This window comes from Carassius auratus, chromosome 7 (genome assembly GCF_003368295.1).
Source record: "Carassius auratus strain Wakin chromosome 7, ASM336829v1, whole genome shotgun sequence".
Lineage (NCBI taxonomy): Eukaryota > Metazoa > Chordata > Actinopteri > Cypriniformes > Cyprinidae > Carassius > Carassius auratus.
In genome coordinates this window covers 14,409,793-14,434,426 of record NC_039249.1, presented here as the reverse complement: position 1 = coordinate 14,434,426, position 24,634 = coordinate 14,409,793, and the positions used below count along the sequence as shown (strand labels likewise).

At 38.0% G+C, this 24,634-nt stretch overlaps 1 protein-coding gene across 2 annotated transcripts in view; it reads left to right on the top strand.

The window, feature by feature from the left end:
• Positions 1 to 24,295, top strand: part of LOC113106033 (nuclear factor of activated T-cells, cytoplasmic 3-like) — a 66,077-nt gene extending 41,782 nt beyond the window's left edge. For both annotated transcript variants that reach the window (XM_026267557.1, XM_026267558.1), the window contains exons 7-10: positions 5,512 to 5,567; positions 5,840 to 5,966; positions 8,620 to 9,630; positions 20,263 to 24,295. In XM_026267557.1, coding sequence (XP_026123342.1) covers positions 5,512 to 5,567; positions 5,840 to 5,966; positions 8,620 to 9,630; positions 20,263 to 20,342 — 1,274 coding nt within the window. In that variant the 3' untranslated portion in view covers positions 20,343 to 24,295. The remainder of the gene's footprint in view (positions 1 to 5,511; positions 5,568 to 5,839; positions 5,967 to 8,619; positions 9,631 to 20,262) is intronic.
• The last annotated feature ends 339 nt before the right edge of the window (positions 24,296 to 24,634 follow it).

The following is a 24,634-nucleotide window of genomic DNA, read 5'->3' as shown; positions in this document are numbered from 1 at the left end:
AGCTTCCTGTGTTTGCAAGACAAACTTTGCATTTCCTTATCTAAAACAAAAAGGAAAATAAATCAAATGATTGGTTTCACTAAAGCCTGTGTATTTAATGCTTTTTAAGCATAGTTTTGCATTATTATAGGTGCTTAATTTAAAAAACCTGATTTATTATTTTATTATTCTCTTTACCAATGGAATATTTTTGTAAGGCCACAGTCAGCTTCTAATTAAATTAAGTAGTTAATAAGTAGCTGGCTGTGGCCTTACAAAAATATAAAATTTACATTTTGGCCCAAAGCACTCAATTACATTTTTAGTAAAACATCCAAAAATCTAACTAAATATTTCCATATTGCACATAATGCATTTTGGTGGCTTGTTTCTGTGTTAGGTAAGACAGTGGATGTTTGTTTGTTTTTTTTGTCCCTCTAATTGGCTACATGCTGATTAAAAATAATAATAATAATAATTAAAAAATCATGCAAGTATGCTTTCTCTTTAGCCAAATAAATATTTGACTAAATTTGACATGATTGTATTTGATTGTACAAGAAATCTAAAATGTGGTTTTAACTAGTGTTGCTTATTTATTATTGTTCTTAACTTAAACATACAACCTATAAGGTTTCATACCAATTACCTGCAACACATTAAACGTACAGGCTTAAATAAAAGTAACTGTGCTGAAATGCACCCTAAGAAATGCCTTTGGTGCCATATGAACCTGAAACCAGCCTACTTATTCAGAACTTCCTTGAGCTTTGTTGACTAATCATTCAAGCAACCCACTTAGTAGTCAATTTTACGTACATTTAGTTTTGAATGTCGCTAGTTACATCTACCTGGCAGATGTAGCTCTTTCTCTCCCGTTCGACACACACAGCTGCCTTGTGGCTGTCAGTCTGAAGCCTCATCTTTCAGTCACTCTGTTTTCAAGAGGCTTTATTAGACTGACTTTTTGGGGTTAGACTGTGTGTCATGATCCCCAACAGTGCCGTCTGTATGGATTTTTGTTGATCCTTTGAGTCTGACTGTGAGCTGAAATAGACCTCTTACACAATGAACAGAGCCCTCAGAGACAGTCTGTCATCTCCAGCAGACAGTCTCCTTTTTTTTATTTATTATTTCTCTCTCTTTCACTCACTGTCTCTCTTACTCTTCATAAGTCAGCTGTGGTAGAAAATCAGTCTTTCCTTGACTCTTTCCAGTATCACTTGTGTGCTTTTGTTTAAATTCTTCGATAAGCAGCTCTTCTCAGTCTTTCTCTTTTTCTTTTTCTATCTTGCTCATTTTTTCCATCGCTCGTTCATAAGTAATGAAACGCGCAAGTTAGGACCAGCCTCAGATGAAGGCAGTGAATGAACGGCATTCTGGGAATACGAGTCTTGGCCTGCCTTGAGTATGTGTCTGTGTGTGTGTTTCTAGTTGGAGACAATGACACACTGACTCACTCCACTGGAGTTTACACATGAAAACACAGGGCTGTTCTACCCCAACAAACAGACTCGGAGAAACACCCTTTGGAGCTTACCTCTCCTCCAATTGGCTCCCTGTGGAGTGGCAACCCCTCAAGGCAACCTTTATGGTGATAACTAATGTTTTTGTTGCTCTGTGTAAAAAGGAAAGTCCTGAGATGCTAGAACAAGTTGGGTGGAATTTTGTCTCTTCTGTCTGGCCTTGAGCAGCTGTGGGATAAAGTGTATATCTTTTCAAGCAGGAGCTTATCAGAGTGTGTTTATGTGAATTGTGAGAACGTGTTTTATTGACATATTATATGTAATATGCTGTTAAAGGTGTACTACTTTCTACTGACCTAGCCAACTCACATAAACTGTTAGTTAGTGATTATACTGAAAATACTGAATACTGAAGCCCTATTTGCAGTAAGCCATTAAATATGTATTCGGCAAGTGAAAATGTTCACTGACTGGGTTACTGAGAAAAAAGGAGAAGCATGGAGCTGCTCGTCAGCATCAATAAGGTGACCAGCTCAATGTTTTTAGGCTACAGATACTATGAAAATAATATAGTTAAATGTACCCGTTAAGGACATTTAATTTATGTGCAAACCTTTTTAATGAGGAAGTTAATGACTGCAGAATCGGGCATAGAAATAATTTAAAAAGTTTTACTTTATTTTTTTATTATTCAGGATAACATACTACATGTAGATGCAGTATTATCATATTTTTATACTGTATTTTAAAAAAAATGTGACATTGCTCTAGGGCTGCACGATTATGACAAAAATCATGATGATTATCCCCTTGAAAGTGTACTTGCGATTATTAATTATGATTATCACAATTTACATTGTTTGATGCAACTGCATGCTGTGTTTTTATATGAAAATGAACAAGCTGAAACACTGTAATTGAAAAAACTGGATTGGTTTCTTTAAATTATAAAAAGTAAAAATATCAATGGTATTATAATGTTATACTAAAACTAAAATTAAAATAATGGGAAAAACTCTTAAGCATGCAGAATAACATAAGTGGACTTTGAACTATTAATTGTCATTTTTAACGATTACCGAATTGGGGCATCCATAATTGTTATCGCGATTATTTGATTAATTGTGCAGCCCTACATTGCTCCAATTTTAATACATGCTAAGCTCAGTCAGAGTTTCTTCAAAATAAAAAAAAATATTTGGCTCAAGTCTGGAATGCATCGAATTATATCCACAATTCATTTCAAAATATAGAGAGAAGGCAAGTCTTTTGTTGACTGACACAGAGCCATCCATCTGAGAGGATTCGGTCTCTAAGGGTAACTCTAGCTGTAAGGGACAATAGATGTTTGAGAGGAAGAGGACTGATCATTTTTGTCTAATTTTGACAGATTGTATCTAATCTAATTGAGTGATTTATTGTGTCTACAGTAATGGGTTGTGTCTAAACGAGTAGCCCATGTGGTGGTCCTGAGACACTGTAACTCAATTTTGATTCTCTGAGTGGATAGATATATAGTTCAGTAGACAAAAGATTCAGGTTTTTAATCACCCAGATAAACATAGATCTGAATAGCAAAGTTTGTACTGCCCTCATATTCAGAACTTAACAGGATTGTTTGCTGTGAAATCTTTGCTTATTTCTATTATGTAAACACAAGTGTTACTTTTATATTGCGTGTAATATTTCAGTATGATCACTTAATAGACTAAAGCAACTTAGGTTTTCGTTCACTTGATTATTCATGTATATTTGTTATTATAAATAATGTTAATTTGAGCATAACAAATGTTCAAATGGAGCGTATCAAATATGAGACATGAAGCTTTTGTGCAATGTTTATTTGTGCATCTCTTAGTCATCATTGTATTACGTTGTTTTTCCCATTACAAACAGAAACTGCATAGCTATGATCATAAATTTCCAAGACAAAAATATGCATTTGAAGTTCTTTGCTTATACTTATATAAAGATAGCGTTGATTTACTTGATTTACAAGCCATCAGAACTTTAATTTTACTTTTTAACCATATAAATATCAGCAAATGCAGAAAAAGTAATATGTTTGCCAACTTTGGTCCTTTTGATAAAATGAAGCGTACTCACAAGTACAGTATGAGTGGCATTTTCTCTTATTTCATATGCCATTAACCTAATGTACAGTATCAGTTATGATACTTAACAAAGAATACTTTTTGTGTGTGTATATATATATATATATATATATATATATATATATATATTTTTTTTTTATATATATATTTTTTTTTTTTGTCTAGTTTCAGTTATATCTTCCACTGTTATTTCATATGTCAAGCTTTCCCCCCTAGAGTTTACAGAAGATTAATTTGTTGTGGTTACAATGAGAGAATATAAATGGCAGATATTAAGTACAATTAAGTGTTTACTATGAAAAAAATCTGACCCAGGAAAGCTAACAAAAACAGGTTTTTGTTTTTATAATTAATGATTCAGGCAATTGTAAATGAAGAGCTACATTAACCATCTGTCTCAGTTGATGCTAGTTTACACTTACCAGCTGGACATTTAATTCCACATAATGACACATAAAAGCTTTGTAGGATTTTGCTAGAAGTTTATTTTCCTCGAGTTTGTTTATCATAGTAGTAATAACAGAACAGCGGCGTTTCTGGGCTGAAGAATTAGAACAGAGTGTGTGCTAGTCACCGGGTTTGTCATGTGGGGCCCTCTCCGGTGTCCGGTGAATGTCAACATGTGCTGCTGTAATACTGCTGCTGAAGTTACAGGTGTCCAAGGTCATTCTCATATTAGAAAAATGCCTTTTGACACAGAAGAGAGCTGAGACGCTACACAGTAACCTGGTGTAAACAGCGGCCGCTGGAGTGTAATGCACCAGGTGATTATCAAACTGCTCACAGCGCTATCTTTACTTCGATAACAGTCCTCAAACACTGCTCTCTACACTACCCCTTTGAAAGGTTATGGTACCCACTCATGAACATTAAACATGCAAAATTACTCATTTTAGACATTCTTGGGATTATACTGCTGTTTGACTCATGTTAGCCTCAAGTCAGGCACAAACTTCAAAGCTGGAAATGTGTTTAAGAGCGTAAATCAGACCTGTGTCATGCTGTTTGTGCAGTTTATGTAATTTATGGTCCATGAAGTGACTATTTTCCCTTCTAGGATCAGTCTTAACCAGTTGGCTCTGGTCACTTGGCTTTCATTTTCTGTCTGCAAGACGTCTGCGCAGTTGATTAGCTTCATGGCAAAGGAAAAACTTGAAATGACAGCATGTTTCCGAAAGATCCTGCACCTCTCCACGGGCAGCACGTGGAAGCATTGTGCTATGAATAAAGTTATTCCACACATCTTGCCATGTTTCAACAATAAATAATGATCTTCCACACATCCCTCTGAAACTCTAATGGCTTTATAAATGGCATCATTAGCTGTTAGGGGCCCAAGTGAATTCTGTGTTCCTGTCAGCAAGGGCAAAAAGAGTGAGACTGATCTGATTTTCATTAAAAAAGTCTCTCAAGTAGCCTGCTGTTAAGAAGTCACTCGGCTAATACAGCTCCAGCGTTTCTAGCACTCTTTCTTGGGAGAATTTAATGTCTTGTTTTTCAGAGACGGTCAAGTGTTGTATGCAGTCCATGTGTAGAGCTGACATTTTAATCTATTCGAGCAATAGAACCTCTTTCACTATGTGGAAAAAGGCTTATCGTTTGCAAGCAAACTCCATTTATTATTTTATTATTCTCAAGGCAAAGCACAATTTATCAAGCTTCTCTCTGGATTTGCTGCTGGAGCACCTGTAGAAACATGCAGCTGTAGAGCTCCCCTCTGAACCTGATGAAACTTCATGCTGATTGGCTATTTATAACCTCAGTTTAGGGCTGGGAGCCATGATGATGATAGTGGTGGTGGAGGTGGTAATGAGGAGAGGGTCAGGTTACCTAATTTTGAGGATGAAAATATTGACATACAGAGTTCAATTCAGGTCATTGTGTATGGTATCTGTCCTAATATGTTGTTCTCACGTATGCAACTAGCACTCTTTTTTTTTTTCTTTCTTCAGATGGACGACCGCAGTGGGAGGTGGAGGCGAAGATCATCAGAGAGAAGAGTCAAGGAGTGAGTGAATACTTTCCTTTTTACATGTGTATCCTTTTTTTTTTTTTAGGAAAATATTTTTTATAAATACAGTATGTCTACAGAACCTTTTCAGGCTTTATTTTCTTTCTTGAACTAAAAGCTGAAATGAGTGTTTGACAGGTTTGAGCACATTGTAGTGTTTTGACTAGATTTGCACTTTGTATTCGTCAATGGGACAACTTTGATAGGTTTGTCTCAGACGACAATGATGTGTTGTTTAGTAACGTTATGTCTTTTGTCTCCATCTGTAGTCTAGCATCGTGGTGGAGGTGCCTCCTTATCACAGTAAGACGGTCACTTCAGCGGTGCAGGTGCAGTTCTACGTGTGCAATGGCAAAAGGAAAAGGAGTCAGTCACAGCGCTTTACCTATCTTCCTGGTATGTATTTGACAGCACATTGCAGTCAATTGCACATCACGGCACTTATTTCCTATATGAAATTAGAGCTCAGTAACTGTTGTTGCTCTTCATTAAGAACTGTAGTACTTTTATGACCTCACATTAATTTATATGCACTTCTGTTAAAAATACTGGGGTCTGTAAGATTATTTATTTATTCCTGTTGAAAATAGTTGTGCAAAATGTATATATATATATATATATATATATAGTGAGAGAGAGTGAGAGAGAGTGAGAGAGAGTGAGAGAGAGTGAGAGAGAGAGAGAGAGAGAGAGAGAGGGCAAATAAACTAAAGCAAACTAAAAGCAATTTGCAGATCCTGATTGGATTTTACTCTGTTAAAAATCAGCTAAAAATGTTTTAGTAAGTGATTGCATATATATATATATATATATATATATATATATATATATATATATATATATATATATATATATATATATATATATATATATATATATTAAATAATTTAGCATTTTGGAATTTGTGGTGACTGCAGCTTATTGTCCACATTGCATCAAGAATTGTGTCTGAATATGGCCTCACAGCAATCAGGTGACTCAATTTCATGCAAAATAGTTTTCTTGCTAACTTGACATTACAGTAACAAGAATGGCACATATGTGGGTTTTCACAGCAGAGTCACCCGTTTGATCATGCCAGCGTTCCTCTGCACCGTGCACCAGTGTGGTTAGGGATGAGGTTGTTCCAGTAACAGTTGAGCACCTGGTAACCACTCATGTAAAATACCTTAAAGACAGAATCAGCATGATTTACATGTGGCTGGAGGCATGAAAATCTAGGGTTTTCAAGAACTAGACCCCTTCAGTATCTTTGTCTTTCTGTTTTTCTCACTCATTAAACGCTGTCATTCTTTTTCCATCTCCCATTGGCTTAATAGTCATATTCTGCAGAATTGCTTTGCATTTTGGAAGATTTTCCCCTATGATAAATCTGATGAATGATGAGGTTGATGATTCACATGACTGTTAAAATTTCTCACACGTCGAGTTAACATACATTACATCAGGATGTTATTAGTTCTGCTTTTGAAATCAACATTGAACATCTGATGAAACAGACCAAAATGCAGGATGTTGTAATAGGCGACATCTAATTTTAGCCTACAGAGTTTCTAATAAAGTGTTTTTGTGTGTGGTTCTCGTAGCAATAAGTCGGTTTGGTATTAATTTCCCAAAGTGAGTCAAACTGAAAAACAGCGTTGGCGTAATTAAATCACACGTGAGCAACTTTTTTTTGGCGTCTTTATCTTTGAGTTGCATGCTAACCTGTTGAAGAGATTGAAAACAAAAAGAGAGGGAGAGTAAGAGAGCGCGATAGGCCCAGCCTCCCGCCCACCCTCTTCGCTCCACAAAGCACCCACTCAAATTAGGGTTTCCTGTTTTCCACACTAACCCGTTGGGCCTCAGCCAATCATACAACGGCACTGGCAGCCAATATTCTGAACAGGCCACGCGACCGTGGTTGTCATGGCATTGGTTCGCTGAGAAAGTGGCATGGCAGGGGGAAGGGCTGAGGTGCTGTGTTGTTAGACTAGAGCCAGACTCTTCATGTGTAATGAATAAGCCATCTGATGTGATGAGCAGAGATCTTAATCCAAATTCAAATTAAATACAGTGTGAAAGCTGTTGGGCCTGTGAGGAGGTCGTTTGTAATGAACCTAACTGAATGTATGGGGCTTCTTTGTTGGTCACAAATCCAACAGCTTTGGCCCAAAATGCATCTGGAAATGAATGCTATCAGTTCTGTTTATCATATGAAACTAAACTTTTTTTCAGATGCATTGTAGGTACACAGTGAGTAACACCAGACTCAAATGCATTCACACTCTCTCCCACACATTGTCGCCACTTGTTCTTCATATCAGGAAACTGCAGTTTTACTGCAGTAATGGCCTTGCAGCAGCGTATGGGCTGTGAACTGGATTTTAGTTTCCATTTGGAGCTATGCTGGAGGGCAGACAGCATTCTTCAGTTCCCAAATTCAGCACTGGTTTACATGGCACTCAAGCAGGCAACATATGCTCTCTTAGAGTCCACAGCAAGTAAAAATATCCTCCACTCATGCGGGCCAGGGAAATGGCAGATTGGGAAATGGGTTACTGAATACTGTGTTGCTATTACTCATTGTCTGCGTGTTTGGAGAGGAGAGGAGAGGATTGAGAGGAGAGGATTTGGTGGAAATATGATTCAATGAAATATGTGCATTTTGTATTAGTCATAAATCTTGAACATATGTTAGTCAAAATGTTGCTGTCAGTTTTATTGGAGATGGGAAATTGGAAAAGAGTTCATTAGTGCTGTGAATCTATTAAACTTTAAAATAAATTGCCAAATCAATATGGTTAATCAGTTTGGTATGATAATGTAATGGCATTATGAGATCTCAGCAACTCTCAATTTGATATCAGTAGAAGTGTAAATAAAAATACATATTTTATTGATATTACTGAAATGTACCAAAGATGTGAAACAAGATAATTACCGTTCAGGAAAATTCTGTGACATTTTATAGCTAACAACGCATTAAATCTTAAGATTTTCATGTGAAGTTTTCTCTTCCTTCCTTTTTCACTCATTTTTTCCACTCTTTCTCTCTCCTCCCTTGCAGTACGAGTGAAGCAGGAACATAGGGATGATTTGGACTCCCCTGCCGTGCCGCCCATGTCCATGCCTCTGGTCCATGCTGCCAGTTTGGTCTGTGCTCAGCCGCTGTCCTCCCCAGAGCACTCCCACCCACCAGACGGCCTTCTGTCCAGCTCCCCACGTGGCCTGGCTGCAGGCCTGCACCCTCTCCAGGCTCCCTGCGCCCCAATGGGCTCCCCAACTCTTCCCCACCTGCCCCACCTTCAGGCTCAAGGGCTGAATGCACCTCCCGAATGCCAGATGCCCTTCCACCCAGGCCCTGCTGCCACTGCCTGCTACCCACTCTTACAGCACAACATGCCCTTCAACGGCCAGCACAGTCTTCCTATGACTGCGAGCTCCCCACAGGCATATGAGCGAATGCCCTTCCAGGCCGACCCGACTGGGTGTCACTCCCTGGGTTTGGGGATGGTGTATGGACTGGCTTCTTCGACACCCACCTCTGGAGTGCCTCTGGGGCCTGGCTCCAGCCCTAGCCACGCATCCTGTACGGGTAGCAATCATGTCATGGCCCACTCTGCCCCCCACCTTCACTCTCTAGGCTACCACTGCCCCACTCCAGGGCAGGTCCCGTCACCCACCCACACACTGGGACAGCCGCCCCCACAGCTCCAGCGTCCCCTGGTTTACCATCCGGCTGGGCAGCGGTCTGCCTCCTGCCCCACTCCCTCTAGTGCTCCTGTTCATATGGTGCCATCTCCCCACTCTGGGCCCTCATCCCCCCAACTCCACTCCCTCCCTTACCACTCACCCACTTCCCCGTCTCCTACATCCAACAGCCCCTTGGGGCCCATGGGACTCTCTGGACAGCCTTCTCCCCAGGCTAGCAGCCCTGTCCTGGCTGGGTTGTCCCCTTCAGGTCCCTTGGTGCACCCGTTGACCCAACAGGGAGAGAGGCCGAACATCAAACAGGAGCCAGAGGATAGAGAGCCCACCTTCCGTACCATTGGTCTGCAAGATATTACACTTGATGATGGTGAGTCTTTGCACTTTGTTAAACAAGGTTGTTGTTTTGTTTTTGTCTTTTGTTTTTGACACTTGAGAGTGACCACTGCAACTTTCAGTTCAGAGTATGGATAAATCTTGAGAAATTGTCCCTCAACGGGACAAAGCAAAATTGATACAGTTCCCCTTAACATTAAAGGTATTTAAAGCTTCCTTCTTTAATCCAAGTTTATTTGTATAGCGCTTTTCACGATACAAATCATTGCAAAACAGCTTTACAGAAAATTACGTGTCTACCATATATTTAGTAGTAGCGTATCAGTGGTGGCTGTCAGTTTATATACATATGGGATAAATGTATGGAAAAATCAGTTAAAGATGTTACCAGACACAATTAACAGCAATTACTATATGATTCAATCAAACTTTTGGCCCCCCAAAAAAAGGCTTCTGAAACTTGTTACTAAAACTTAATTTTAATATACTAAAATCTTAGCATATAATATAGTATCAACTGGGGAACTCCAGGTGGCATTTGCTTTAGCTATGATGACCAAACCTACACTGCATGAGTCCTTGGTTTTTCCCCTGGTTATGTAGTACTCACTTAAATAATTACCTCTTTATTCACTTTATTCACACATGGTCATTTATGGATATTAGAGTAATATAATCAGTCTACTAGTGTGTGAATAATACATGAAGGGATGAATAAATATGTGTGTGAATGTGTGCAGTAATAACTTAATTATAAGAGGAACTAGTAGAACAAGAACATTAAAATGTATTAAATAAACAAGCAAAAGCTTCATTTACTAAAATGAATTTGTATGCACAAGTTGCCTGAGGCATTACAGTGTTTGGCAGTTCCCAGATCTTAAGAGTGTCATGACACAGGGCGAATTCATTAGACTGGTAATCCTTCTTAGCAGAACTATGAGACCTAATGTCAGTAGTGTGGGGGAGGGAAGCAGAAGACTGGGTTTGGCATTATATTGCATTACTGTACCTCATTCCTCTCACTGTTTTTGCATTATCTAGTATGCATACTGTGCATAGAATGCATAATTAGCATAGATCACTCAAATGAACTACTGAATTTGATAGTTGACTGCAAGAATACACTACAGTATATAGAGCATGCTTCCATACTGGGGTGAGCTCAGTATGACCTTCTTTTTTCAGTGTGATGTCACATAACCTGCAAGTTTAATGTACACTACCATGTCAAGAAGCCACTTCTGCTCACCAAGACTGCATTTATTTAATCGAAAATACCGCAAAAAAAAAAAAAAAAATAATAATAATATGCTAATTTGGTGTTTAAGAAACCTTTCTTGAAAACTGCTGTGGATTTTTGAAGAATAGAAAGCTCAAAAGATCAGAATTTATTTGAAACCTTTTCCAACATGATGTCTTTAGAATCAATTTTGATCAGTTTAATTCATCCTTGCTGAATAAAAGTATTCTGACGACAAATTTTTCAATGGTGTAGCCATTTTTATTTTTCTGACAGCATGGACCATACTGAAGCATACTACTAGTTAACATTACTAAAATATACAGTAGTTAGTGTGCACTGTGCAGCATACAGTGAGCAGTACACTAGTATTCTATTCTGACCGTAGCCAGAGCGGGAGAGCTTGTTTCTCAACTTCTGTGTTCATGTGGATATTTTTTGCTGATGGTGTGTTTATGTGAGAAGTTCAGACAACAGACCACAATGGATTTCTTATTCACCATTCAGCGATTTATTACTGAAAATTCTAATATTTTGTGGGCTGTATTTTGAGGACTTTGAACATGGTGCATCTATCATAGATAATTTTTTCATGGATAACTGATGAAAGAGTTCAGGCTAATGCTGTAGTTCATAAGCACAGATTTCAGCAATGTCGTCATGTGTTTAAGATACAGATCCTGGACCAGAATGTGATCACGGGGAGTCACTTCTGCTTTCTGCAGTTCTTCAGTTACATATTCAAATGTGCAGTCAGACAGAGTTAATGAACAGCTTGAGTCACTCAAGTTAGACAAGTGCCTGTGTGCATGTATGCGTGTGTACGTAGTTAAGTGTGAGTACAGAAGGATGCGGAATTCATCTGAGTAATTAAAACTGCCTTCACTATATGTAGCCCACACTATATGTATTGTACACATACACACACACACACACACACTCTAGGGCTGGGTTTTGACACAAATTTCACAATTTGATACATTCACAAGTTTATGACTCGATTACTAATTCTATTCGATTCAATATCGATTATTTTTTATATGTATCAGGTACAGTACATGCCAAATTTTCTCAAGGAAAATAAATCTCTCAACTTATGCTGTAAAAATTAGCCTACATTAGAGTCAGTTGGTACTACATTAATACTGAAGTTTAAAATTGACTGATTTCATTACACTTAATGAAGTTTTTAAAAGATTTTATGGTTACTGAATATGTTTTTCTGAGTTAAATGTGACGTTATGTGACATTGTTTACAAGCAGTTATATTGACGTCTTTGTGCAGCTGAAACACTGATTGAGCGATTACAACTGGCAAGATATGAATTGTTAAAGTTGCAAGTTTTCTTTTAACTTAACTTCGGATGTTTAGTCATGTTTATTTTGTGCTGAAGCTGGTATTAATGTGGAGGATATGATTAAGTTAGGTCGCTTAATCATTAATTAAGTAAGTTAGATCTAACACTCCCAATTAAACCGTGGCAAAACGCCATTTATTGTTTGAATACTGGAATACAATGGACAGAATTGGATGGTAAGTGTGTGCCCTTCAATGTTCCATCCATTAACTGAAAACTGGCTAGACTAATCGATTCTTAGGATATAGGAATCGATATCGTTCAGTAAAAATGAGAATCGATTAATATCGAGATAACGATATTTTTTACCCAGCCCTAATACACACATAAACACAAAATTAACACTCTTGGCCAGCTGCATACTAATTCATAGATGTGCACAAGCTAATTCACCGTTTCAAATTGCACACTAACTCAAGACACATGGGCACACACATACGCACTTAATATTTCAAAGCAGGCATGCTCAGCCACACTAAGTATTCACTGCCTACATGTTGCTCACATATAGCATTAGACGTCCTCATGAATTCAGTGTGTGAGATGGGATGGAGTTAAGCCTTTTAAAAAGTGAAGTTTTGAACTGATTTCACCAGGGACTGTATCCTCCCTAAAGCACACACTATAAATAGGGTCTGTGTCATTCTGACTGAAGTTCTTGAGCACTGTGAGTTGTTAAGGAGGTCAGAAATGAACTCCAAATAGAACAGAACACCGCTCCAGTCACTGACACAAACCTCCTTTCACGTCAACATACAGCTATCACTACTAGTGAAAGGTACGGCATGTTTGCTAAAGCATTGAAATAGGCCTATTTAGTGAATAAACTGAAAATTTATAAACACAGTTTGGAAAAATACATGTTTTTATGCTAAATTATTTACTATATGGTATTATGTATTATATTTATTATCGTTTATTGCATTTAAATGTATACTCTATGGCTATAGCTACTATATGTTACTAACGCATAACCGTCTATTACTTTAAAATATTATAGAATTTATTTACTTTAGAAAAAAAAAGTCATAATAGTTATTCATAAATTTATAAAAAACATTTTTTTCATTCATGCATGGATTGTGATTGTTTACAGTATTCCATATAGTAATATAAATCTGTATCCTATTATGTTGTTTTATTTTGCTTATTGTTTATTGCATTTATATATAAACTTGCTCATTTTTTCTTTCGCATCTGTTCATCAAAGAGCAATGAATCACTCGTCATGGTTAACTGTAAAAGAGCTCTGCAGCTGGCTGAGAGTTTCACTAGATTTAAATGTAAGTTGATGTATCAGTCAGACTCTGCAGTTCTTAATCACACTTTCCTGGCACTTTTATGGCCCCAGATACTTCAGTTCCATTTGATGAATCACTTTTCAGCAGAATTCAGTGGTTGTCAGTGGCGGTGCATTCTGGGAGTTGTGTGATGCTGTGTGAATGTGGATGATCGTTTAGTGTAAAACCTGGTGTTTGTTTACAAATTGCTCCGGCTTTCATTTCCAAAGCCGTTTTCATTCTGGTTGAACTGGTTTTAATACTGCTGACTAGCAGTTTACAGTAGGTGGGAATCCCACTTGATATTCCGGTCCTATTATTCCAGGTCTGCGTTAAACTGGTGCCACCACTGGGTGGATTAAAGTTTATTTATATAGTAAGCGAATATTTAAGGGCTGGGACTGTTTTGGGTCTTTCATGGACAAATAAGAATCGTCTTAGGACGGTGTGTGTTTGTGTGTGTGAACAGATGGCACAGGTGATGTCAAAGACTCTTTGCAGGTGGCGCTGGGGAGGGGCTACAGACAGACTGACAGATGGAAGACAAAAAAACAGGCAATCGACGCAAGCGCGCACACTCTCAAACAGAGAGGTCAAAGGAGGACTAGAACGTAGGAGATGTAAACCAAATGTTAAAAGAATATTATCGTTTGAGTAATCTACTTGTACCATTGCATTTATCTCTCAACATGATATCTGTGATTAAGTGTAGACTGCCTATGAGCTGAGTGAGCCGTGTGCATGTGTGTTAGACGAGCATAAGGAGTTTGGGTGCCATATTTTCCTGATGAGTTTGAAATGGTTCCCTCATGCTGAACAGAAGTAGCGGTGTGTGTCAGTACTTACAGGAGACTTGGTCTCTTTTCTCTCGTCTCATCTCTTCTTTCCACTCTCTTTCACGTCAGTTGTGTTTAATGAATGTCCTCCCAGAGGTCTGTGTTTGAGATGTGTACGCAGGCGTGTGCTTGTGCTCCTTTGTTCTCGTGGATGTCTGTGTGCAGCTGCCACCCCGGCGTGAGTGCACTGATCTGGGTTAATAATAGGCAAAGCCTGCTGTCTTTGGGTCTTGTATCCCTGTCGTACTGTACACACACACTTTGTGTCTTAGAGCTTATATCTTGTGTGACTCTGTTTCTATCAAGGGATGGGAGTTGGTTTTAACGTTTAGAATTCACTGAAGTAACAATCCAGTTTTTATAATGATATTATGATTTCTGTACTACTCCTCATATGATGTTCTGCCCTCATCCGTCTGTTTGTGTCCGTTTCCTTCTTTCCGTTTGTGGGTACGGAAACTTCAACATGCAACACATTCCAGGTCTGTAGTCTTTAGCCAGTGGTAAATGACTGTGTCAAATTAATAACACAACTTCTCTCATCTCTGAGGGAAAAAGAGAGCGTGGTAGGGAAAAAAACACAGCTCCGGGCCCAAAGCTGCCTGCTCATTAAAAACAATCAGAGAAGTCTTCTCAAAGCAGTGGAAACCTGGTTTTGTGTCATCTTTCCGTACAATTACGGTGTCAGGAACATAATTTTTGAGGTCTTGGCGCAGGCAGGCAGCGGCGTTGTGGTCGGTCCAGTTTGCATTGCTGTGGTGTTTGGCGGCAGAGACGTGGCGTGGTGCAAAGATCCTTGGGAATTAATGTGACAAGGGTTCACTCTCTGACCAGGAAAGCCCAGCTCAGACTTGTTTGTTCGAAATATCTTTTTGTTCCACTGAAGAAAAAAAAAAAAAAGTAAAGCTAGTAAAGGATCACAGCATTTTCATTTTGCGTTTCGTCTCTCTCCTTATTTATAAGTCGATTTGTATAGAAGTGTCCTGAACAAATTCTGTTTTGAATGACGTAATTTGAATTTTGCATATATTTGTTTATGGGGAATATTCTCTTATGCAGATTCCCTTTTATATATCTAAATGATTGATTCCGAGTTCTATTTTGAATCTGTTTATATATTTGAGTGGAGGAGGAAGACTGCAACATGTGGCTGTGTATGTGCTTTGTGGTTTGATCTTGTCGTTTTTTTTTTTCTGTAAAATTGTGCTTCTCCCTAACTTTGGCTAAGAACGTTTTGTTTCAATCACCTGTGGCAATCTGCTGTTTTCTTTTTCAGACTCAATTGATGAGCTCCTTCTAAATATTGATTTCTTTTCCATAATTGAAAAAAGTCCTCGTGCATTTATCAAGTTTTTTTTACGGCTCCTGCATTGCTGTTTTGCCCCATGGCTACGCTGTGCTGATTGTAAAGGCCAATGACTAAACATTTAAAAAAGTTTGCTGAGGCCTCTGGTCAAAGAAAATGGGGATGAATCACATACTGACACTTTAAATGGGGAATCCACAATATGATTCACAGATCAAACTGACAGCTCCCTTGTGCTTTCTCAGACACTTATTGTCTAGTTTTTTTTTTTGGCGCACTCTTTTTTCAGACTTGTTTTTAAAAGTAAGATTTGCAGTGCAGTTTTTGTATACCGCTGCCAAGGTCAAAATAGGTCGAGGGGGACACAAATGAAAAAGTAAACAAAGAAATCACCCTCTCAGCGTTGCCCATGTCCTAAACACACACTAGATTTCACATTTCACGCTTGGTGAAAGAGCAGCAGTGAGTTAAACATCTGACAAGGATTTTTTTTCTTCCTAAATGGAAACGGGTGTTTGCTATCAGTTGCTCTGGCTGATGAGGTCAGTCTTACCTAGTATAATACTTTCCATCATAACACAACACATTCACTGCTTTCAAAATAGAAAAGAATATATATATATATATCAGCAGGATCTCACCTACAATGGAATAATGTTTTATAAAAAAATTGGCATTATTTTTAACTCCTGCCGTTTTCTTTTTTTTTTTTTTTAAATGCAGCTTAAAATGTTAGTTTACCTGACTTTATTAGTTAAAGTATTATTAAAGTTATACACTGTTTATACACCATAAAACTATCCCAGAATTTAGTTTAGTTTAAGCGGTCACTTAGTAAGGCTTTCTAGTGTGGAATCAAATGTTGGTCATAAATGCATAAAAACATATTTCCCGCAAGTTAAAAGAAAAGTTATCTGACCCAGTTAGCCCTTCTCCACGGATGCCTCTGTTAACGGTCAGCCAGTGCAGTGGCTAGTCCAGTGATTCACAGTCTAGGGACAGCACCGTCAAACAATATCATCTACCCCAGCTCAACGTATAGCTCAGACCCCGTATATTATATGTTAATAAGGGATGGCCCCTTCCACTCATCCAAAGAGGATCCCCTATTTAAAGACTCTACGCTGAGACTCTCAAGCGTTATGCGAAAGAGATCGAGATGAATCATGCTTTCTTACATGTGGGGAAAGATGATGTTGAAACCTCTCAAGTCAGTTGCTGCTATATTGTGATATATTGCACAGTAACTTCCCGTATTTAACTGAGTCAGATGCATCGCTAATATCGACAGCTCCCCTTAAGACACTCACTCCCTTAATGTATTGTTGAGATTTGTGCATTGTAATTTGCACGGTTAGCGACTGTTATAGGAATAGAACCGCTTCTGGGTTTTACACACCCTGAACCCAGAGTTTTGGCTGTCCTGAGGTGACTTGCTTTCAAACCGGTCCAAACGCTGAACAAAGATTGAAACTGCAGCATGCATGTGTGCGTTTGAAGGGATGTGAGAAACTACAGAGTGCTTTTGTGTCACGCAAAAATGGAAAAATTGAGAAAAGAAAGCTTTTGATCCAGAAGGAGACGGGAAAATAAGGTTTTAAAATAAGAAAGTAGTCTTCAAAGCAGAGTAAATACCGTGGCAGACGACATATTAGTCTTTTCCAAAAATTGGCAACCTTAAAAATCTGCCAATACCACAGGCGCTGATTAAATAGCTGTCTGTATTTATTGACTGACTGACTGAGCTGGGCTAAAAATACTGGCATACTTTTTTCTTTTTTTTTTTTTGCTGTTTGCTTGTTTTTGTCTTTAGCAGATGTTTAAGTGTGCATTTTTAATGTTTAATGCCAGAGGCTGAAATAAATATTTTTTGCTTTTGGTATTTTTTCCTTAATTTACGGTGTACTTATTATATTTTATTTGTATGAGTTAAAAACCATTTTATTTTTTAACGTTTGTTTACTGGAGTTTTGAATGTTGTACTTTAAAACAAATAACTAGAGTGCGTGTGTGTCCGCGTGTCCGCGTGTGCGCGTGGGTGCTTGTGTGTGTGTGTGTGTGTGTGTGTGTGTGTGTGTGTGTGTGTGTGTGTGTGTGTGTGTGTGTGTGTGTGTGTGTGTGTGTGTGTGTTTTCATTCATATATATATTTTTTCAACATCAATAACGTTCGTCCCATCTTTAACACCTTTGACAGTTGCAAATTGTCATATAAAGTGCTTCCATTGACATTCACTCTGTATGTTTTGTAAGTTCTATCAGATTTCTCCCATGTTTGTGAGGTTGTGCAGTGTAGGTTTGTGTGTAAGATTGTTAGATTGTTTGTGCAGCGTGAGAGGCAGACAGCGCGCTGAGTGGGTTTTAAAGCAGAACTCACAATCAGCCCAGAGCAGGTCTGCATGTGTGAAGTGTGTTCATGCAAGAGGAAGAGCCGCCTACGCCAACAGGATGATCTGTGACAGCGGCTGGGCATTTGAAACATCACACACACACACACACACACAAACATGCAACTTTTGCACACAAAACCATCACAAATAATAGCATCAACCACATAAGAAATGTACCAAAACAACTCTAAACTTTGAACATGCAAAATAACAATCAACACACAAACTGTGGCTAACACAAAATGTAAACAAAGCAAGAAAAAACAAAACAGACACTGTGCACAAAGAATCAAAAGATATCATCTACATTAAACAAAGTAACTAGAAAAACCTATGCAATTATGATCCCCTTAACCTGGATGAGTCTAACACAGCAGTACTATTGTTAGTTCTTGTGACATTTCTATTTTTTTAAACACCAAAGAGCCATGTTTAAACCATCACAGACATCAGTAGCGTTCACTTGTGACTCGAGCATTGCATAATTGCTTTAAATTTTCAGCCTACAGAGTGACTGTTGTACGAGATGCTCGTTATTTTGATCAGCAGCAACTTTTTTTTGTAACACTCTGCCATATTTCACATTTAAACATGTATTCTTTCATTTACCTTTAATGCTATTTTAAGCACTGAGTCTAGCTCTCTGGTTTTTGATGTCTTGTTAAATGACTGTATATGCTATTATATACGTCTGCTGATGCTGGTTTAAAAAAAGAAGCTTAGCTGTAATCCTGTGTAAGGGCATATTTGTTCACTTTGATTGAGCTGTTGGAAAATGTGGTGTATCCCAGTCAATCATGGGTTGTCTGGATGAGGAATGCAGGGATTATTAACTCGCTTGCAGAGGCAGGTACCAGTATGAAAAATACCTGAGGCCCCCTTCAACAGCCAAACCTGTTTATCTGCTTATCCGCTTTTTCCTAAGATTTGTCATCGCCTCTTATAGATGTGGTTTTTACTCCAGTGACAAGCTTGGAAATCTGGTGATTGAATGTTATGGTGAGCGTGTGTCAAAACCTACCATCTCTCCCAAGGAACAATATTTTCTTCCACAAAGCGAGGATCCGTCTTCGTCCTAGTTCTCCCTCTCTGTTGCTTTTTTTCCAAATAGGATGAACTTTTTAGCATGGTTGTCATTGGCAGGTAATATCATCGCACTTGCTGTAGTGTTGAGAACATCCATTGTTTAATAGAGCATGTGGAGAAACAGTCATATTTTCACAGCATTAATCAGAGCCCTGCTGGGACGACCTGTTAAAAAAAGTTTGGCTGCTTGCTTTAACATCAGTCTCCCGGCCTGCTAAAGTAATTACCACACTTGCTCTGTTGCCTTCTGGGATATAGAACATGTGTTTTAACAATGGATCAATTTTATACAGGCCTTTCATGGTGCGCTAAAAGCCCAAGCCAGCAGGCTAAAGGAAATGTAGTCAAAGGCCATTAAACTCATAATGAACTGATGCAACTGCCTGCACCAAAGCCTCGTAGTTAAAGAAGCGGAGGATGGCTTTTACAGCCTGTGTGTTGTGGTCATCTTGGTCAGACTGCTGCTGTCAGAACTTACATCCTCATGCTCACAGACGCACAATCGTGCACGTGTTTTTCCTAAGTGGTCACATACCAAAGTTCGTTCTTTTTTTAATTCAATCTGTCTTTTATTTCCATCAGCCCTTGAAGATGATGTCTGAGCTCGACTTTACACAGCTCAGCACTGCCCTTCACTGGTTAGATACAGGAACTGGTTTTTAAAATGCTCAGTATGAGCGTTCGCACTAAAGTTTGCTGTCAGCAGTCATTATTTTGTAAAACATATTAATACTTTTATTCAGCAAGGACACATTAAATTGATCTAAAGTGACAGTAAAGATCCTATTACAAAAGATTTCAAATAAATGCTGTTCTTCTGGGAAAAAAAAAAAAGGTCCACAAAACTGAAGACTTTAATCATAGCTGCTTAGAATTCAGCTTTGCCATCAAAGGAATAAATTTAAAAATCTATAAAAAAATAAATAAAAATAAAAATTTATTATTTTATATTTTTATATATATATATATATATATATATATATATATATATATATATATATATAATTTAGATTTTGCAATATTACTGATTTTATGGTATTTTGAATCAAATAAATGCAGCCTTGGTCGGCATGAGAAACTTCTCAAAGCCTTTTGAACAGTATACAAGTCATTGGAATAATGAATAATAATGAATAACACTGAATAATGCCTCTTTTTGTGTGTTTCAGTGAATGAGATCATAGGCAGAGACATGTCTCAGGCCCCAGAGGCTCATGGGGGCTCGCCAGCTGCACACAGTCAGTCCTAGCCCACACCAAGCCACGTCAGACTCTCAGACGATCTCCACAGGACTCCAGAGCCGAGCGACCAGATTCCACCCAAAGCCAGCGTCTGCCCCGATAGTCCAAAATCAACCCTTCCTCGTGTGGAGCCAGAAGAAGAAGGAGCCTTCTTCTAGATTCACAAACAGTGCTGTGGCTGTAAACCGTAACAGCTGGGAGGTGGTTTTATGGTATATACTGTACGCATGCACACAAAATCAGGTGCACTGTACATACACATGAACACAGATGTGGTTTAGTGGGTGTAAACTGGGATTTGTGTTGTTCTCCTGGAAATAAAACCAATAAGTCAGGGCTCTCTAACAGCATGATGTATTATTATTTGTAGCTCACAGATTCACCCCTTGGATTGGCTAGCTATGCAGTCGAGCTCCCTCATCCCTGACAGGAATATGCAGTACACAGCAGCGATTCTGCAGTCACTTTAGTGGGATAGCCGAGGGGTGCTCCAAGCGTGATACATGCCCATGTCACGTCTTCTTACCAGCGAAAACGCCGCCTTTTTCAATACACATTCTCCCAGTGCTGCCCCCTAGTGGACGGGCCCTCGGGCGCTGCACTGAGTCTGTATTAACAATATGCAACATTCCACACGTCTAGTGACCTTTCTGAGCTGTAGATAATCTGTTTAATGATTGGCCCATTTCCTCTTCAGGGTGAACAAATGCCTTATGTAGTAGCTGTGATTGTGAACAGGCTTTCTGCTCAGAATTTATATTAGTTTTTTTTTTTTTTTTTTTTTTTTTTTTTTTGATGAGGAGGACACGTTGAATCCAGTGTGTGTATTTTATACTTACAAAGTAGCTGAGCTTCATCTTTTGTTCTGGAGTGCTGTGAACTGTGTTGGTTCAATCTTACTTTGACAGTCCTGTGCTTTTAAAAGTCAAGTGAATTGTTAGCAGACTCTAAAGATTGCATACGTGTTTTGTATTATTGAATGAGAAGATTAACTCATGACCGTAGACCAAAAGGTCTGGAGATAATAAAGCTCATAAATAAATATATATATATATATAAATTAGTGCTGGGCAACGCTAAAAAAATGAATCCCGATTAATTGCATTTTTATGCACAAAATTCAATAATGCATTCAGAAGTAGTGTATTATGTACTTTTTTTAATTTAAAAGTACTTTTTTTGTGTGTGTGTTTTTTTTTTTTTTTTTACAGCAGTATTCCTTTTACATAGTAGCAGTTAAAATATTTGTTGTGTCAGCACCGATGGCCTCATGGGCAGCGCACTGACATGTAGCACCGCTGCGCTTTGGGCATCCAGAGTTCGAGTCCTGGCTCACAGACTTTTCCTGATCCCAACCCCTTTCTTTCTCACCTACTTCACTTCCTGTCCACCTACTGTCCTATTTACATAAAATGCCAAAAATATTTCTTTTGGATCTCAAATTAATGTAATCAAATATTTAAAGCTATTTGCCACTTCTAGGGCATGAACATTTTTCTAGAAACTATTTTATAGTTTGTTATAGAAAAACAAGTTATGCTCAGAATCCAGAACCTCAGTCATAACATTATAACATGTTCCTTCCGTGTAGAGACCTGCACCAATGCAGCGGGGTGTGGGCGGGTAGAGACTTGTGTGTGCGGGATGCGGGAGAATAAGGGTGTAAAGCAATATATTGTGAAGAGGGCCATGTGTTACTGTGTCCCAACAACTCAAAATAATAAACCACAAAGTTAACAAAACAGCACCCTGCTGTACTAAGTGAGAGCACTTCTCTGCTGTCAGAAACTTCCTTTTTCACACTAATGAAGTCGTGATTATGATTATTAAAAATAACAGTGAACAGTGGTTTGTGAATGTGTAATTTCATGGGGCGCGTAGGCCCACCCCAAGTATTCTCATGGGTTAAAGGGGGTCATATGATGTGATTTCAATTTCTCCTTCCTTCACTTTGGAGTGTTTCAAGATCGTTGCATAAAGAAGATCTATGAAGTTGCAAAGACTAAAATCGACGCGTTTCAAAAGGCGGGTCAAAGAGGAGAAACAATAATGTACAGTATGTGGAAAATCTTTTCTTTTTTTTTTTTTTAAACCTTAAACCGCATAAACACATTTCATTACACCAAATACACAAAATAATTTTATTTTTAGCAACGTCATATGAGCCCTTTAAGACGTGTCATGACACCCATCCCTAGCCAGTAGTGATCAACACATCACATCTCCCGTGATCCATGGTTTGTCAATATGTGTATTCAGGGCCAGTGAGCAACGGACTTTCATAATAATAAAAAACTGCTGTAATGCGCGGTAAAATAATTGTCGGCATTAATGCGATAATAATGCGTTAACTTGCCCAGCCCTAATAATAATTATATATGTTTATATGGACTTAATGTGCATTGAACTCAAACATAATATGTTGACTATGCTGAAACTCGCTTTGTGCCTTTGATTAGAGACAATTATGCATAAACAATTGCATTAGACAAAAAAAAAAAAAAAAAAAAAACTTGCAGGATTGATGTCAGGGAAACCATATTGAATTGGTTTTTTGTTTTTTTGCCCTAAAAAAGGTTGCAACCTGACAATCAACATGTAAACCGTTACTATAGAGTGACTTGAAAGCCACTTCTCGGTTTGTATCCCCACTGCATTCTGGGGCAAAAAGGTTCAAATCTGAACCAGCTTCCAAACCCCTCAGCCCATCTTAGACAACTATACTGCTCATTTTTGATCACAATTTGCTCTCTGTTGACAAAAACAGCGAGCAGATGTCTTAAGATGCAAACAAATCTTTGAGTTTTTTTTATTGGCTCCTTGCCTTAAATTTTAATCTGGAAAATAGATTTTCTTTTCCTCCATGAAAACTGGCACAATTCAATTGAGACTTAGTTTTTTCTATAGTTTTTTCAGTCTTTGAGACATACAGCTGTAACCATGACTGTTAATTATGTTTGAAAAGGACAAAAAAATAATCTGCTATGCACTATAAACCTGCCTTCTGCCTTTAAAAAAAAAAAAAAAAAAAAAGATAGAAAAAAAAAACCAAGACAAAACCTTGATGCCTCTAGATTAGACGCTGTAGAAATGCTTCTTCGTAGGTTAGTATGCCACACAAAAGTTGCGTGTGTCAAGATGTGTCTGTTCATGCATATAGCAAGCGTCTTAATGGTTTTGTGCGTATGTGCTTACGTCAGTTTGTATCCAATGAAGTGTAGATATTTGCTTTGTATGTCTAAAAATGTAAATGGTGCAAAAGCACACTGATACATTAGGCTATGCAAGAACAGACTACAATACAATGGTGTGACATTTTTTCAAATATATAAATAGCAGGTTTGTTTGTTACTCTTGCATCTATACAGTAAGCATATATATTTTGTTGTATCTAAACCCTTACATATAGTGACAGGTGTTTTCAATGCCACTTTTGACTGTTTAATTTAAACTATCAAATATACAGTAGGAAAGCCTTAACTTGTGTTCAAATGCAATTTTAGAGAACGTGTGTCATAAGGTTTGGGTTTGATTTAGGTTTAGTGTTTTTTGAGAATCAAGAAAGAAAAAAAACAAGCAAAAAAAAAAAAAGATGGGGGAGTTCTGGGATGAATCAGGGTCCCTAGATAAGCACCTATTTTCATTCTCTAGAAACCAAAGATCGAACAATGTGTTCCCATTTTACAAACAGATGACGACGCAAACACCAGAACTCTATTTTTGATACTTTGAAATGGATGTCATTCCTAAAGTTTGGGTAGCTTGGATGGTTTGTAAAATAAAAGTACAGGTTCAGTTGATGTTTACGGAGCCTTGTATTGTCGTTTCATGTATATTTTGTATTTAACATTTTGTAATTTTTAAGACTGCAGTGCTTTTTGAAATTATTCAAAGGGAACACCATGCGGCATAGGCTCTTCTGAGGTAGTGTATCAATAAAAAGAATAAATGCCCAAATGTCTCTCTTTGTGTTAATGTGTGTCATTGTGTTTTGGATTATGATATGCATCAAGAATGAAATGTTTAGCGAATAGACTAAAAGTGCATTGCTGTACCTTATCCCTGGTTCATATTAGTACCGAAGTTATATACTGTAATAGTACTTTAACAGTGTGTATATATTAATATATTTTGAAAGGGGACTGTACCAGTGACCGTTTTGTACCTTTTTTTATTTTTTTTTGCCATTTGAGTCATTTTATTTTACAGTAAACAATACATAGCACAACATTTATTTTTGCTTTAAATAAGGTCTTTATATACATTTTTGATACTATAGAAATCCCATAATTCTTGTCAC